The 17,636-nt window shown below is 36.6% G+C and overlaps 1 protein-coding gene across 1 annotated transcript in view; it reads right to left on the reverse strand.

Moving 5' to 3' along the window:
* Positions 1-128: 128 nt before the first annotated feature.
* LOC111872019 (inactive phospholipase C-like protein 1) overlaps positions 129-17,636 on the reverse strand; it is a 153,017-nt gene continuing 135,509 nt past the window's right edge. Inside the window, exons 10-20 of the mRNA XM_033754535.1 lie at positions 17,323-17,494; positions 15,677-15,919; positions 14,760-15,003; positions 14,498-14,676; positions 13,232-13,340; positions 11,489-11,665; positions 6,846-6,943; positions 6,376-6,462; positions 5,501-5,686; positions 3,490-3,795; positions 129-1,680 (exon numbers count right to left, since the gene is read on the reverse strand). Of these exons, the coding sequence (XP_033610426.1) occupies positions 1,363-1,680; positions 3,490-3,795; positions 5,501-5,686; positions 6,376-6,462; positions 6,846-6,943; positions 11,489-11,665; positions 13,232-13,340; positions 14,498-14,676; positions 14,760-15,003; positions 15,677-15,919; positions 17,323-17,494 (2,119 nt within the window). The 3' untranslated portion in view covers positions 129-1,362. The remainder of the gene's footprint in view (positions 1,681-3,489; positions 3,796-5,500; positions 5,687-6,375; positions 6,463-6,845; positions 6,944-11,488; positions 11,666-13,231; positions 13,341-14,497; positions 14,677-14,759; positions 15,004-15,676; positions 15,920-17,322; positions 17,495-17,636) is intronic.

The raw sequence follows: 17,636 nt of genomic DNA on the forward strand, positions 1-17,636 counted from the left end.
ATCCAGACCAGCTCTGGGGCCCACCCAGCCTCCTATCCAGTGGGTACTGGAGGCTCTCCCTGGGGGTTGGCGGGGGTGTGAAACTGACCACTCAGCTCCGACTAGTGCCAAGGTCAAGAAAACTTTGGTCTGTACATCCACTCCCACATATGTCTTCATGGCATAGTGCTTAATTAGTTAAGCACAGGGACAAGTTGTAAATTATGTTTCATCTACTGATAAAAATCTGTATTTGTGAAAGAATTTGTCCAAGTTCTGTAAAATGAATACAGAAGAACTGTTTCTTGGACTAAACAATTTGTTACAAAATTATCTCATTGTTTAATTACTGGTACACAGCCACTGCTTGTTGAGAAGACTCTGCTTGCTTAGTCTGATGGAAACAGTCAGAAAATCTAGCAGACAAAGGCTGATTACAAAACATGTAAAATGTTATTTGTAATTTAGTGAAGGGAGCATTCTTGCAGCAACCAGTAGCAACTGAAATGAAATTAAATCCTGTGACAGGTTGATCAGGTTAGTGTGAAATTTATATACTTTTAGTCATGATCACAGTTTATTCTTCATACAGATTAATTGAGAAAAGTAAGTTATCCTTGTACATATTTTTTTAAACCAATTAAGGGCGTGAATATTGGTATATTTGGAGAAGAATATTAGCTAATCATTTGAGAACCTTTCTGTTAAAAGACAAATAATGTTGAAAAGAAGGGGCTCGTGTTACAGGTTGCTGGCATGTCAGGTCACAAAGGGGGACAAAGATGCTACAAAAATACATACATAGGCTTTCTTATTGAGTTACCTTTTATAAATATTTATCATTCTTCTGTAGGTAAGAGGCAACAGCATGTATCCCTTCCTGGTAATTGATGTGGTAGATGACAGTTTGGTAAATGTTGATATATGTTTAAATCAACAGGGTTTGAAAATAATATCGTTATGTATTTAATGCACCAACATAATTAAATGTATGTGCCTACACATACAAACAAATATGCATACATACCTGTTCAGACACTTGTTGTCTCAGATATTTAAGGAGGGAATTGAAATTAGTCTTCAGATATGTTAGTTTCAACTTAATATGTGTGGGAGCCTTTATCATGCAATGCAGAAATTGAGTATGAAATTAGTTTTCATGGAATGATGTAAATAGATGTTCTCTTTGCATCTGAATGGCAGACATCTGTCATTGGTTCACAAATAAAACTTGATAACTGCTGCAAAAATACAAGATTTATATTGGGTGCAGTTACGAGATAATTCAGTTTTCTTTACAGATGCTTAAATAAATAGGTTTAATTTGCACATCTCCCTGTTAGCCTACAAGGCACAGTGTTGACATCTGGTGACCAGAATTGGTCAGTTCTTCCTTGATGTGGTTTCTGAGACCCAAGAGTTTGACCGGGCATTGTTATTAGGCAAGAGAGGTTTGCTGTGCATTGTACTTCCCTGTTCTACATTTGAATTTGACTTCTTGAGTATGCTTTTGGGCTTGATATCAACTTGTATTGGTGAGGTGGGACTTCGTGCAGGTCCAGTCCCTGTTCCTCCTGCCACAGCTCCTATGTCTATACTTTGACGTTTGCAGAACAGGTTGAGTTTACGCTGGTTACGTGTGATGCTAGGTGATCTGTCCTTGCTGTTGTAGTTATCAACTGTTGGTGCAGTACTCTGAACCTGCAAGATGATTTAACTGGTTCATTCAGTGTGTATCATCTTTTCATGGGGTAGTTCCTAACTGTGCTGTATACAGACACAAACGTTTTATATCCTGAAATATGTATTCTTTTTCAAAACAATTCCTGTAAAATGTGTTTTTAATCTGACTATTGTTATGGGGACGTAACTGAACGTAACATATCATACATTAACTTAGCAGGAATAGGAAAGCTGTATTTATATTTTGTCAGTTTCATATGTAGCATTTTACATGTCACTCTGTTGTTTTTGAACATGTTCATAAGGTCAAACTTCTTTTCATGTTTCTACATCAGGCTTTACAAAGTTCAAGTCCCAGTCAGGGCATAATTATCCTGACATCGGAAAGTTTCCAGACTAGCCCATAAAAGAAATGCTGGCTTAACTTACCCATCTTTGGCTGCCATATCCTTCAAAATAGTCTCCTTGGGAACATATACACTGATCCCATCATTTTATCCATGTTTCAAGAGCACCGTGAAAGTCATTTTCCTTAATGCTGTTGAGTACTGCTTGCGATTGATTCCCTATGGATGTCAGACACTGTTCCAAAAGGCTGTCACTTCAGTTTCTTTTTCAATTTGGGAAACAAAGCAAAATCACAGGGGCTAAGTCCAGTGAGTAGAGAGGATGGGGAATGATAACCATGTTGTTGTTAGTCATAAACTGTGTTGGCAGGAACATCATGATGAAGCCAGTTGTGGTTGCACCAAAGTTGTGGTATTTTTTGTCACACTTTCTCTCAAGCATTTCAAAATGTCAAAGTAAAAGTCATAGTTGATCATAGTGTTAGGAGGAACAAATTCATGGTGAATAATCCCCTTTATGTCAAAAAAGAACAAGCAATGAGCATGCTCTTTGTTGAACTTTGGACCTGCCACACCTTTTTGCTCTTGGTGATCGTAGGCTCTTCCACTGTGATGATTTTTGCTTTGTTTCTGGATCATAACCATAAATCCAACTGTCGTCACCCATTATGATGCTAGAGATAAAAATTGAGTCCTCATTAGCTTGTCTCTTGTCATTAGTCTCTTAGCTTGTCATTAGTCTCTTGTAGCTCAAGACACATGTTTACTTGCTGCTGCATTTAGTCATTGGTCAAGAGTTGGGGAACAAACTTCTTGGCAATGTGGCACACATTCAAATTTTCTATTAAAATCCCCTGACAAACTCCATAATTGATCCCAGTGGTGTCTGTGAGCTCATGGATTTTTGAGCAACGGTTTTCTTGGATGAGTTCTTGACTTTTTTCAACATTTTCTGTCATTTTGCCGGTGCTTGGTTACCCTGAATGCTTATCATCTTCAGCTGACACTTGACCGCCCTTGAAACATGAATGCCATTCAAAAACTGCTGTCTAGCTTAAAGAATGTTCTCCCAAAGTCTCACAAAGCATTTCAAGGTTTCCAATAGCGGATTTACCAAACTTCACACAAAACTTGATGCAGACACGTTGCTCGATTTTGCCATCCATCGCAGACAAGACGAGACATGAAGTTGAACAAGCACTTGTGTAAAAACTATGTGTCTTCACAGCGCGGTGTCATGTGGCAGACTGATGCAGTAGGCTTGCAGAAGGGTGACTTTGGCCTCCCCTCTCATGTTTCACCAGGGCAGTTACAACAGTAACAGTCTGGGAACTTTCTGATGGAACCCCATATGTTTTTATGATCTTTCTGAACTACTAGGGAGGAGTTCTCTGACATAGTTATGGAACAGTTCTGAAGTATATTGCTGTAATATTGAAGTCCTGTCATTCCATTGAAGAAGATAACAGACAAATGTTACCTGTGCAAGACCTTGCTGACACTCTTTCCTGCAGGACTGTAGGAGATCCACCTGACCACGCAAGATGCGTACATTCCATGTGAAGTTGTCCAATATGCGGTTGTACTTTTTGCCTTTCACACCAGCCATGGAGGGAAGTTCTTCATGCATTTCCAGTAATGTTGAAAAATGTGAATTAATTGTCTCCGCCAAGTGATCGCCATTGTCTACCATGTACTTCAGTTCAATTATAGCTCTTTCAAAGGTTACAATGGCTCGGTGCAGATGCGGTGGCATGTTTGGTGCATCCACCTTTAACATTGGTAGCTGCAATGAAGATGTTAATAGTTACGTCAGTTTCTACAGTTGTGGTGGCGGAAGGAGACTTCTAGGGCTGCATATGTTTGTGTGTCTACATACACTTGCATGTGGATGTGTGTATATGTGGGGGGGGGGTGACATGCATTCCTAATACTTCTCAAAAAATCATGAGATGTTTTACAGAAAATGCCACAAGAGTTCAATATTGTTAAAATTTGTTCTGTATACTTGGAAAGCATAGTGTCACATGTTGGGTGTATAATGTGCGACAAGTAACTTCATGCCATATTTGATATAGCGAATTTATTGCACATTCGCTCTTACAATCACACAATTTAAAATCTCACAATTACTGCCCTCGGCAGTATCACAAATTATCACATCAAATCTTCTAAACACGCTTTCGGGTTTTCTTTCTGCGACTGCTGCTATATTTCAACTGTCTTCGGTGGCTGCTACATTTTAACTGTCTTCTTAGGCAGTGTGATTCTCTTATGAACCCTCAGCCAGACAATGGAAAATGCCTCACTTCGCTGTTGCCTAATCACCGTGTTTACAGGTGTTGCTGGACAATGCTGTCAGGAGTTGTTTACTGCTGCATAGCAACCATGGGGGAGGGGATGGAGTGTTTACTGGCCTCTTACCGTAGCAGCAACAGCGCTTCGATGTTGTTACATCACCGCTGGTGGGGGAGGGGATACGTCACAATAGGTATTATTCTAAGTAAGTAAGAGCTCCACATCAACATTTTGGAAATATTCGGCTATGAACATTAGGAATTTCTGAATATATTGCAGGTTTGTTAGATTTTGTAGACAGGATAAAGGAAGAATATATGGAAACTTTTGTCATACAAAAAATTTTGGGAATAAAAATGCCATGTAAATATGTAATGATATTATATGCTAACAGAGACATTGAAATTTCAAATCATTGCCAGTGGCCAGACCATGCATGATTCAGCATGTGGATGTGCAGTAGTCTATTGCACACACCTAACCTAACCCCCAGCTTATGGGTGGATGTGCAGTAGTCTATTGCACAAACCTGACCTAACATAAGAAATTCATATTAGTGAAACTTAAAAAACTGCCCCCACTCAATATTCAGGTGGGTGAGCATATAGATATGTGGTTGTGTAATGTGACTGCCTAACCGAATGTAATCTCCCCCCAAAGGTGTCTCCACCTTGTTGTTATGGTGGGGTTTGTGTGACTCTGTGACCTGGAGAGCTATGCCAGCGGTAGTTTACCTACCAGAAGGGTTACCCATGCTGGAAAGGTCAAAGGGTAGAGTCCAGACTAAGAGAGATACCCTGGTCCTCCAGGTTGGAGGTTGGGCATGAGGCTAACAATCTCATCCTGTAAAAGGAATTTTGTTCAGAAACCTAACAACCAGCCTTGGGTCATCATTCGTGGGTCCATTCCTACGGCAGCTCGCATTGGTTGTAGAGACTGGTTGTAGAGGAGGCCAAGGCTCACTCAGGGCTCTAGCGCCAAGTGGTAGGGAGGTAACTGAATGTAATCTACATCTACCGTAATGTCTAATAAAGTAATGCACCTAATTAAAACGTGATGTAAAGTACAGAATTGAGTGTGTTGAAAATTTATCAACCTAGAAGTATATTATTTTAATGTATATGTATGTATTTCAAGGTTTTATTGTAACCCAATAACAGTAGTGGTACTTGTAGTACCAAAGGTGCACTTACCCCATGTTCATTTCGTATTGCCATGGAGTTGACTTGTGGACTTGCAGACAGCCTTTGCAATAAGACTCGGAGACACTGTTTCATATTGGCTGTGTCGCCAAGTCCACATTCTGCTCTCAAATCCTCCATTGCAGCATCTGCATCTTGCCGAACCTTGAGAGCAACTTCTAATGTTTGTGACATTCCCTGGTCATGCAAGAAATAATTTGTATTTAGATATGCTCATGACTGAGCGATCACTGTTCAAAGGCAGAACGTTTGTGCTTGCAACATGCTTGCTTCTGTTCTCACTGACAGCACTGTATAATGAATCTCTCTGTGAATAATAGGCAGTTTCAGAACAAACATCTCCCTCAGGGAACAAGTATTCTTATAAACATAAAAGGTTGATTGAAAGTTGTAATCTCAGACATTTATTGAATTCATAATTACTGGATGGTACCTCAGGACAATACACAAAACCAGGAAATATGGTGAGCCTATGTATAGGTGCAGTTTAGTGCACAATTTCTGCTACTGTACATACCTGAAAGCTGTGAAAACAAAACACAGAATTCTGCATTATGACAATGAGAATTGTTTCTTTTTATAAAATTTACAGGTATATGCTTAAAATGTGGCACTGTATCAAATGTTGCATATTTAGCTGCAATAGTCATATTGACTATTGTTACTAACACTAGCAGAACGTTTATATATGTTCCACATTTTTAGATTCTTGTAATATCTGTAACTAATTTGGTCATATTTTAAAGGGATCTTAGCTGGATTCAGTTTCAAGGAAGTTTGTTGTATGGAAAGGTTCCACTATATTTTCCCAAGTATATTCACATTCTTCAATAGAAGCTTATTGCAGATAATATTGGATAACTTACCCGAATTACATCATCAACTTGTTTGATACCAACCATGCGCAGCTCATTGTGAGCTTTGTCTGATTTGGATTTCTTCTTCATGAATTTCTGCAAGAAAAAGGTCAAATTAAGGTATGGAATTATTTTGGACCATATATTAAGAGCTTTCAAACAGAGGGAAATAAAAGTATAGAAGAGGATATTTTGGCTTCTAGTTGTACATACATATTAAAGAAGAATGAAGTACTAAACCGAATGAGATAGATAACTGCATAAACAAAAAAGCACAAAGTTGTTAGTCACTGAAAACGACATTGTAAATGATAAAAGACAGATATGGAAGGATTCAAGTTATTACCAATCATGCCTTCGCATTTTTCTTTCTATAAAGTATGTGGAGACCATCATAAAATGTGGTAGAAAACTACATTATCACTCACAAAGAGACACAAGATCCCATCTCATAAAGTAATAATGCATTATGTACTCACCCCACCACCTTTTTTGTTAGTAATAGCCACATGAACAAAGAGGGTCGAGTTTTCTAGGGGCTCCCCGGTGTTGGACAACAAGTGGATATGGCGGTAACCTGAAGTGAAGAGAGAGACTAAAAGCTGCAACCTTTGTTGCCAGAGTTGGAGTGGACTACGTGAAGTGCAAATTAATTAAAGAGGTAATGATCACTATTTCTAATTTAAATTATTTGAAGTACTATAACTGTAAAATGTTATGTCATGAATAAGCCAGCACTATTGCACTTCAAATAACCACTGTTTCTCCATTTGTAGCAGAACTAAATAACAAGTCTTGCATGGCCTTCTTAAACCAGGAACCCAATATTTAGTTATTTTGAATGCCTTTCCCCCCCCCTTATATTCAAATGTTATATTTATGGTGTTAGAATACTGAGTTGCAGAAAATGCTCTTAGTACAGTAACACAAGAATTGCAATTTCAGTACCTCCAAATGTGAAAACTTGTATGTATGCCTATAAGAAATAAAATTAACATTTTATTATACATTGTTCATGTAAGGAATGGAAATAATTCAACAGAAAAAGAAGATGTGACATGGTAAGATTTATTCTGTGAATTATATTAGCACCAAAGTGAGAGTACAAGAGGGATATATTCAGAATTTGGATTTCTGTTAGAAGTTAAAAAAAAAGGGTTTGGTAAATAATACTAAAAGGTATCAGATTTTCTGTTTTTAGAAATAAATTACATAATTATGAGGCAGTATAATTTCAGGGTTATAATAGCCCAACAGATGAAACTCCATATGGAGTACAGTAATAAATTTGGCAAGATTTTTCAAGTATCTGTACTTGAACAAAGAATATGCAGTGAATTGTATTATACACCAGATTCTAATAAAGAAGTATGGTTGATTTACACATGTTTCTAAAACTTGCACTACAAATTGCATTTCTGTGAACTCTATTACTATTCAGCTTGGTTGTGAAGCTTAAGTGATTGTAACAAATGCAGCTAAAGTACACGTAACTGTATTTCATACATTTGATTTGGTAGCATAATCAGAAGTGTACTGGCATATCATCAAACCAAACTATAATTGTCTGACACCACACCATTCTATATATAATATATAATTATTTTGCACAGTATCTGAAATCTGTTCTGATATCTTAACTCTTAAAAGGTCATCTTTTTAACCACCATAGAAATTTCACCCAAAGTTGCACACATCCACATGAAGACTTTGTGGGGGGCAATAGTTGATTCATGTTTGCAAAGAGAAGAGCCTGGCCATGAGTATGCTAGACAGAATGAAGAAAATCGTTTCAAAGTTGTATGAAATTCTGTAGTCACATGAAAGGATAATATAATTGCTTGAGAAATGTAGAGTTATTGCTTAACCGAACTTCTATTGATCATGCATTGCTTTTGTTGCTTAAAGCTATACCAAATCTGCGGATTTCAAGTTGTTATGTTCTGTGTGACTTGTGTTATCTAATTATGCTGCATCATTTGGAGAGGTTATATAGGATTGAAATGAGAGATAATGAACATGATCAGAAAGGCAAGGAAAGTTAGCAGGGAAGCCACCTTGGAGTATCTTAGGACGCTCTCTTGCATAACTTTCAAATTCTCTGAATTTTTAACTATTACCTTCTTGATATTGAACTGAATGTATATCCTTCACACTTCCCTGTCAAGTAATAATGCAATTTGTCAGTCTGTTCACATATGTTATGTATCATAAGTTTTTTTAAAAGAATTTTCCAATTTTTTTCAGAGCTGTAAATGGATAAATTTCAAAATTAGCTTGCAGTAAACTCTTAATTATATGTTGTAGTGGAAGGAAGAAATAACGCAAACAATTTAAACTAACAATGTTATATTTTAGTGTCCTGTTACACTGATTCGTGTCCATGGTTTATGCTGACTGCATGCCACCAGATCCAGCAGTACAACGCATGCAGTAACAGGAGCAAAACACAACACAGAACACGATACACAAATATATGTAGGAGGAATGCTCACATAAAAGAGGATTGGCGTAATTCGAGTGTTTGAGTGCGATGTAGGACAAATCCTGAAAAGTTCTATTATTTAGAATTCATCGTCCTATATGACGAACACAGATTTTAGTCATTTTAGAATGGATACATTGTGGCATGCAGTACAATAGTTTAATGTGCATAAAGACACCTGAAGATGGCACATTAGTGGCGAAACATGTAGTGTGGAAGTGAAGAATAAGATGAAAAAGTGTGTACACTGTAAGACGGTCAGCATAAACCATGGACAATTTAAATTAAATTTTGGATAATCTAAAAATCTATAAATATCCACATCCAAGCTGAATTAAACTGTGAAAAATAGTTATTACTGGGAATCCTACTGGTTACTAAGCAGTGAGATATCTTCACATCTTCCATATTAGAACTTATTCCATATTCTACTCTCATCTGGAAAATTCTGGATCCAAGGAATGTCACTCTCTGTGTGTTTGTGTTTGCACTTGCATGTGCATTTGTGCTTGCATGCATGATTGTGTGTTCAAGCATGGTTGCACATGTGTTTGCTCATGTGTTTGTGTGTGAACTCTTCAATGGCAGGAGAATGAAGAACAATGAAGTGTTAAAATACAAAGTTGCAACAGCGTGAGAAGATGTTCAGTATGTTTCAAATTGTTGTAAAGTATCACTGATTCATGTTACTGAAACAGATGTAATGGGCAACATTTAAATTACAGGAAGCCATAATGAGCAAGTGAGAATTTGTAAGAAGCCTACAATAAATCAAGAGAGAGGATGATCCACACATGGATAATTGAAAGTATGCTGTAACTTATCTTATTTAACAGTGCTTTGTTAGCTGTGTAAGTTATCTAATGATAGACTGATTATGAATGATGGATGTGGTAGGAAGTGGTTGCAGGTTATTTTAATATATTACCCTAGCATTAGACATGCGGTGCAGGGGGCACAGAGGTGCTTGCACCAAGCTTGTTAAATTTAGCTAGAGCCATATGGCACCATCATGACAAATGTTAATAGTGCAATATAGTAATACATTATATAATTATATACAAGTATGTTCAAATAACTTTTATGTTTATATGTATCATTTTATTTTATTTAAAATTATTTCAAAATGGAAAAGAAAATATTGTTTACTGGTGTGAGCCCCTTGTTAAAAAGGTGGCATTACACTCCTGCCCAAAGTTTGCTTGGAGAGATCCAAGGCATCAGTCGAGATTGCAGGCCTTCTAACTAAGATGCAAAGAGTATGAAGGAATGCTAATCAATGTGCAATGATGCAATTTAAGAATTCAGAAAGAACAGTCTTTGTACAATATGCATACAAGCAGATATTGACTCAGGAAAGCACAGTGTGTTTGTAGGCTGTGCTGAATCTATTCACTGATTATGTAGTTAAAGTTGTAGTATCCTATATTTCACTGTGTGAAACATGTAAGCCAACATAGAATTCTATCTACAGATTTAGTATAAAGCAGACACATGAGAGGTACACATTATACAACTCTCAAGGGCTTCTGTTGCAATGTAGTTGAAAGTTCCAAAGTATATTGTTACATGAACACCCATTGCTAGACAATGTCTTGATAAACAAGTTCCTGCAAAGACAGACTCTTTGTAAACAGTCCATTGCTAGGTCATGCAACAATAGGAGGAATGTTAATAGCTCGTTGCTAGGCAACAATCAGCATGCCAATAGACTGGCAAGATAGTTATCATGTTACTTGTTTTCAATGTGGTTCACGCCATGCCCATTGCTAAGCAACAGAACTGTAAACATGTCTGCAGTAATAGGTGCTTACAAGGGAATGAAATTAGAAAACACTTTTAAGCTAATTAAATATGAAACATTCTGAGTTTGGAATAAATGTATTATCGTGTTCAGTTCTTGGACTTAGAGACTTTGCCTTTACACTGTCCATTTGTTGCATAATGTAATATTCTGCTGTATATACAGTGTTACAAAAATTATTACATGACATCTTGCATCACTCATAAGATACTAACATTATTCCTATACCTTAGAGTAAGCAGCTGGTTGGGACCCAGAGAAGTTTGAATGTTGAGTTGGAAAGAAAATTTCCTGCAACAGCTTGGAATTGACTTTAACTCTGTACATCTGACCTGTTGCTAGTCACTTGACTGATTGACCTACTGAGGCTTATGTTTAGAATTTTCTATGAAAATTTGTGCACTTGGTTAGTTGTGGAAAAATGAAACCATAGAAGCAATCCTGAAACATCTTTATTTTCCTGGAGATAAATACAGTACTCTGAAAAAGAGTATGGTGGCTAGGAATTTGTATCATTAAATGCACATGGCTTTCCATTAGTGATGATTTGTTAAACACAGATACTAATAATTGCATAACTGTTTAAATGCATTTTTCAAAATTATTATGGATGTGACAATCCTCATTAAAATATGAGACATATTTTTGTGAGAATTTCCAAGGAAATAAGTGTTAAAGGCCAAAGAGAAGCAAGGAAAATAAATATTAAGAATTGTGTGGGATTATGTTTCTGTAATATTGAAGTATAATACATTTATTTGCTAAAAGCTGGAATCTGTATTTATGGCTCAAAAGTTCTCTTTACAGTTTGAATAGTGTTATAGAGACCTTACCTGTTTGCAGACACTCAAATGGGATTGTATACTGGCCAATGAAGTCATCACCAATGTAATCGTCATCCAGAACCACAAAGCGAAGCAGTAGAAGTTCAGGCAACATGACTTGGAACTCGAAACTTTCCTCATATATTGGGCAGTTCCCTTCATTGGATACTGTCTTAGTCTTCTGCTCTGCAGTGCAATACACCCATTGAAAATTGAAGGGCTCCATGGAAAATGACCACATTTCTCTGTTCAAAAATTGAATGCATATGATTTTTTTTAAAACTTTAATGTTGCACTATTTTTCTTGAAGGCTAAATGTGGCATTGGTAGATGATAAAGTAATAATGAATCTCAGATTGTTTTTATTGTAATTGAAATTTGTTTCAATTAGTTTTTCATGCTTTGACCAGCAAGCATGTCATAATGTGTATAGCTTTAGAAGATATGGAAAATATGCTACTGAGTTAATACTTGAGCTAAAAGGATAGATTGATGGCTCATGAGTTTTTCAATTTTGCCTTTTCAACTGATTATGTTATATGACATCAGATTGTAGTGTAATTGTGAATTTTGAATGGGACAGGATGTGGAAGGATGTAGTTGTGGCTAGTTCTGAGACATCTCAGGCATAGTGTCTGGTCAGCGAATTAATGGCAACATAATTGTAGTTCCTGTATGTAACTACTATTTCTGTCATTCTTCCCACACAGGGGTGGGTCAGTATATGGAAAGCCTGTCAGATTACTGACTCATTATCATGAAATCTGTCTGGAGGTCAAGTAAACCAGAACAGCTGGTCAGTTTTGGCTAAGCTTCAAAATAGGCACATTCTAAATAATAGAACTACTGCCCTGAGCAGCAATAGTGAAATGTCATATACAAAATTTCAAGAGACCCAGATTTGTATACTGTCAATATCAGTTGTCCATATAGATGATATGTGTCATATAAATGTGCTGAATTATGGATGCTGATCTCAGCAGAGAATTTCTCCAGTTGAATCAAGTTTGCAGGAACATCAGTAAAGGTGCAATTTCATGTGAGTTGCTACAGAGAACATATGTGAGAGAACAGGTTAGCAGTGGCATTCGCATCAATGGGCACAGAGATTAAATTCCAGATACATGGCAAAGATTTACTGTTTTGTCTCTCTGTTGTATCTACATGAGGCAAATAAGCTAGGATATCGACAGCTTTATATTTTTAATTGTGCTGAAGCAACAACAAAGTCACCTGGAAACCAATCAAACCAAGGGTGTATGGCCAAAGTAGTGTAGTGATTGGAAATGGAAATGCTCCAACAAATTAACCATTATGCTGGGGTCATATAAACAGATGCATTAATTGCATAAAATTAAATTAAATTATGAATGAATAAATAAAATGCATCGATATTTAATTAATTACTTTGAAGATCTGCTAGAGTGCCATATGTCACACCTGATACAGGTGATTAGTTTATATTTCCCTTAGTATTTTACAGGCACAGGGTTAAATTAGTTTGAACATGCTTTGTGTCGACTTTTGAAACGTATGTGTAGTTAATCAGATATAATTATAATCTGACATTGTAACAAAACAGTGCAACATTAAACTGAACTGCAGGTCCAAGGAGTCTCCAAATTAATTTAAAATGATTAGAAATATACACTGGTTTCTAAACTGTGCTGTCTGCTTGTGACCAGGTCATTTCAGCTCATGTAAAGAGTGAGCTGTTTTACAAGAGAAGTATTACATGCTGATATTCCTTACCTGTACAATCTGCTGGGATACCGTGCAATTGAATCACCACATACGGATCTATGACGTCTCCCTTGGCAGTGGAACCACGTGGACGAGGTAAATGTTGCCCACTGATGATCTGAAATATGGACACCAAATCATTACTTTATGGATTGAACTAGCTTGGGGCGTTTGACAGTTTGCCTGATATGCTACTGCCAGTCATCTCATGTCTCTCATTTACTTACAGTAGACCTTTTTGTTAGCCTTGCTAATGCCATGGAGGACACTGCTGAGTAGTTGAAATCCAAGAGTAATAAATAACAAAGCACTATATGATTTTAGTCACTTGATCAGCCTAAGCATGGAAGGATGATATTAAGATGGATCTTAGAGAAACAGAATGTGAACACGTGAACTGGATTCAACCACTTCAGGATATGGTCCATTGGAGAGGTTTTATGAATGGGGTGATTAACCTTTAAACCTCATAAAAGCAGGGAACGTCCTGACCAGCTGAATAATTACCAGCTATGCAAGGAAGATCTCTGTAGTGGAATTAGATATGTGATCTCCTGAGTGATCTGGCATTATCATGACCACTGCAGTTAGTTGCAGTTGTGCCTTATGTTTGCAGATAAAAGCATATCTGCCATGTATTGACATATTTGCATTCTTTGAAATTAGTAACATTTAAGGTTATGTTATAAACTGATTTGTATTGCAGTATCTTCCAATAGCACTTCTATAGCTTATAAGTCTATTCTAACTGCTTGTCCACAGTAGTGGATATACGTGGTAGAGTCATTAATTTCGTGGAATGTGGTAGCATAGTTGGTTGAGGGGCTATGCTACAAGCCAGAAGGTTGTGGGTTCAAGTCCCGATGAGGTCATAGGATTTTTTCAGTTGACCTAATCCTTCCAGCCTCACTAGGCTCTGGGGTTTACTCAGCCTCCAACAGAAATGAGTACCAGGAATCAGTTAAGTAATTTTCCTGGGGAGTAAAGCATGGCCGGCGCATAAGGCTGACAACCTTACCACCATCTTTGAGCCGATTGTCTAGATAGTGTGGGACCCTCAACTTCTGACAACCGTATGGGCCTTCACTGCCTGGTACAGGGATAGCTTTACAATTTAGTTTTACTTACCAATGTTTGCATGGAAGCTGCCGCCACCTCCTCCAACACTAATTCAAAAGACAATGCACTAAGGATCTACATGCATACTGTATCCCAATTTCAGTTACACGTAAATTTGTCATGTCTACTCAAAAGAGATTTATTTGAAATTCTTACTTTCAGGTGAAGAAATTGTGGTGGAAGACCAGGAAATAAATCCCTTGAATTGGCACTGAAGAGTGAGATCTGTTCTCTCATGACAGATGGTTTGAGCACATAACCACACCCACCGTTTTGCCTGAACTTTGCGTCATACAAATCCATCATCTGTCCTGGTGTCTGAAAGTTCAGAGCCACTGAAAAATAGAGCGCATTGTTGTATTAATTTTAGTGTTTGGAATAAGTAAGTAAAAAAAGATATATCAATTTTAATACTTACCAAACTGACAGCCACAGTTCCAAAAATCTTGTGGATTGTAGTTGCTTGAATCAACCCGGTTTCCATTTGGAAAAATACGAGTGAGAAATGTTTTGTTATGTTCTATGAATTCCTCTGCATTGGAATGGACCAATTTACTGGCTGAAGACTCATTGAGTGAAAACATTTCTGTTGGAGTTTCTGTAAGAAGAATAAGGTTCTCTGGAAGTCTGTGACAGGCTTCCAGTAAGGACAGTGATGCACATCAAGACTATTGTTCAGAAAGTAAGGAATATATATGTAAGTTTATCAAGTTTAATTAGAAGTACCATCATAAATTATTTCTTATAACTCCTTCCTCGTAAGGCAGCTTCTTGCAATCTCTCCACATCAAGATGTTGCTTTAGTTTTAAATTTTTATTACAGAGTGATTGTATATTTATAATATGCACTTTCTGAAAGAGAAAATTATATTTAAAAGCATCAGGTTACTGAGAATAACAAATTATTAACTTAAAGTTGATATTGTTATTGTTGTTTTCATTTGTAGTAATATCACTCTTAATAACATAGTCCAGTTTCCAGGCTAGTTAATACTGTATCACAATTTTGAAAACATATTTCAAATGTTTGTCATACACTCTTTTCTGTATATAGGAGCCAGTTGACTATCAAATGCTTGATTATACTTTCAAATACAGAATACCTAAAATTATTATATCAATTTTTATCAAATAATTTGGATTTTAACCTGAGTGATGATTTGACAGAAGGGAGTCTTTGTCATATACCCATATTCTTGAAAATTTACTTTAGAGCTAGACGGTTAAAACATAACTATGTAAAATATATTCATTGCATAACTGAGGAGTGCTCAGGCATAGGATAAAGTGAAGTTCACTTCAAACATTTTCCTGTTATACATATTTAAATTGTTAATATGCATAGACATTCAAGAACTCAAGCCACATAAATATTTGTGTGTCATGAATTAACATACGAGTCTCTTTTGATGTAAGGAAGCTGATGAAACGACACCTGGCCAGGCTGACCAAATCTGAGAGTTCCTTGCACAGTGGAACTCGTCTTGGCTTCTCTTTCTTTTTACTAGTTTCGGCACCCTCATCTTCTTCTGTCACCTCACCCATGTCTTCCTTCCAATCTAATGGCAGCTTCTTACCCTGTTGGAAATGAGCAAAATATATGTGCCATAGACTAGAGGATTGTGTGCCATTGAATAAATTTTGTATAACTCAGAACCGCAGAGTTTATTTTTGTGCATTCTATATATGAAGTACAGGAAATTAATGGATAATGGATAGGCTATGTCTGTCTGTCCATCTGTCCACCAGTATATTTCAGTTCCAAAACTGCTCAGCGGATTGTTATAAAATTTGGTGTTGTGAATCTACACCAGTTGTTGTTAGGTGAATTTATTTTTGTCTATATTAATTCATTAAAATCACCTCCTTACAAGAAAAGCTAAAATCAGGCAAAAACTTCTTAGAAATTGCTCATCATACAAAAAGTCTACACAGAATATAAGAATGGGTCCAATTAAATTCTTTAACTTTTATATATTTTTTTTTGCAATGGCTTTATTGTTTAAGATATGCCTCTATAGAGTATATTGTCTGTATTGTTTATTTGCTTTATTAAGCACAAGTTATTGAATGTCATGGGAATGTGGGTAGCATTCCTGCTTCATATTCATGAGATTTCTGGTTCAAATCTTGGCCATGAGACAGTTTTTTGGTATTCCTTAGTCCCTTGAGGCAAATGCTAGGATAGTATCACAAATTAAGCTGTGACCGCTTCCTTCAACATGCTTTGTAATTCAGTATTCAGCAATCATCATATCAGTTGATGCAATATAGTTTGAACTACTGACACCATCTCAAATAAATTAAAAATAAAAATAAAAATAGCAACACAGGTTACGTAATATGCGCATATATTGTTGATTTTCTTTGTCATCAGCATGTTTATCCCAAAATAACCAACTGTCAAGGTAATCCCAATACAAAATATCAAAGAATGCCAGCTAATTTATGATATGTTTTGAATTACACATACCAAAATAAGTCTGAATAATAACTGACTGATACAAAATTTTGTAGAAGATTAGGAAAGGTATTTTCAGTTTTTATGAACATCCCTGGCATTAGTTTTACCTTCTTAACTCTTTAAAATATACATGTATACATTATTTACAGTTATGAGATATGTCAACTTTTATACAGTGAAAATAAACACAGTTTGTTGTTCAGTCATTTTATATGTCCTAACTACTCCGTTCTCTGTTTGATTTTGCTTTAGCTAAATGTTAACAAAAGGGGGCCTCTAGTTTGAAATACAAGTTTTTCCCCCCCTTCCTCCCCTTCATCACACATGAAAACACACATACCTGTATAGTCTGTCTTTAGTGTTCTAGGAAAGAAGGTGAGACTGTACTTATTCTGAACTCAGTGACACTGTGCACTTTCTTGAGATGATTTTTATTCATAATTTAACTATAATTTTCTTATCTTTATTTTTATCTGCAGTGTATTTTATACAAGAGAAAATAACTCTAATAACATACCATAAGAAGAATTTTTCCACGTAGTTCATGAGGGCTCATCTGGCTTACATCACGTGAACTTCCTTCATGGTGGATGTATAGTAATTCACGTAGTGTAGATCTGAGGATGCTTGCCACAGTATGTTGTTGCTTTTGGCTACAGTGGTTCTCAAGATGCAGAACCAAGGGGTACCTATATGACATAGCTCAGACTCAGTTTCATAAATAGATGCTACAAATCTTAGAATATTTGTGCCTGATGTCTAGTGCTAAACTAGATTGAGCATGATGATGGTGGTGGTGGTGGTGGTGGTGGTGGTGGTGGTGGCGGGGGA

Source organism: Cryptotermes secundus, unplaced genomic scaffold (assembly GCF_002891405.2).
Source record: "Cryptotermes secundus unplaced genomic scaffold, Csec_1.0 scaffold695, whole genome shotgun sequence".
NCBI classification, from domain to species: Eukaryota; Metazoa; Arthropoda; class Insecta; order Blattodea; family Kalotermitidae; genus Cryptotermes; species Cryptotermes secundus.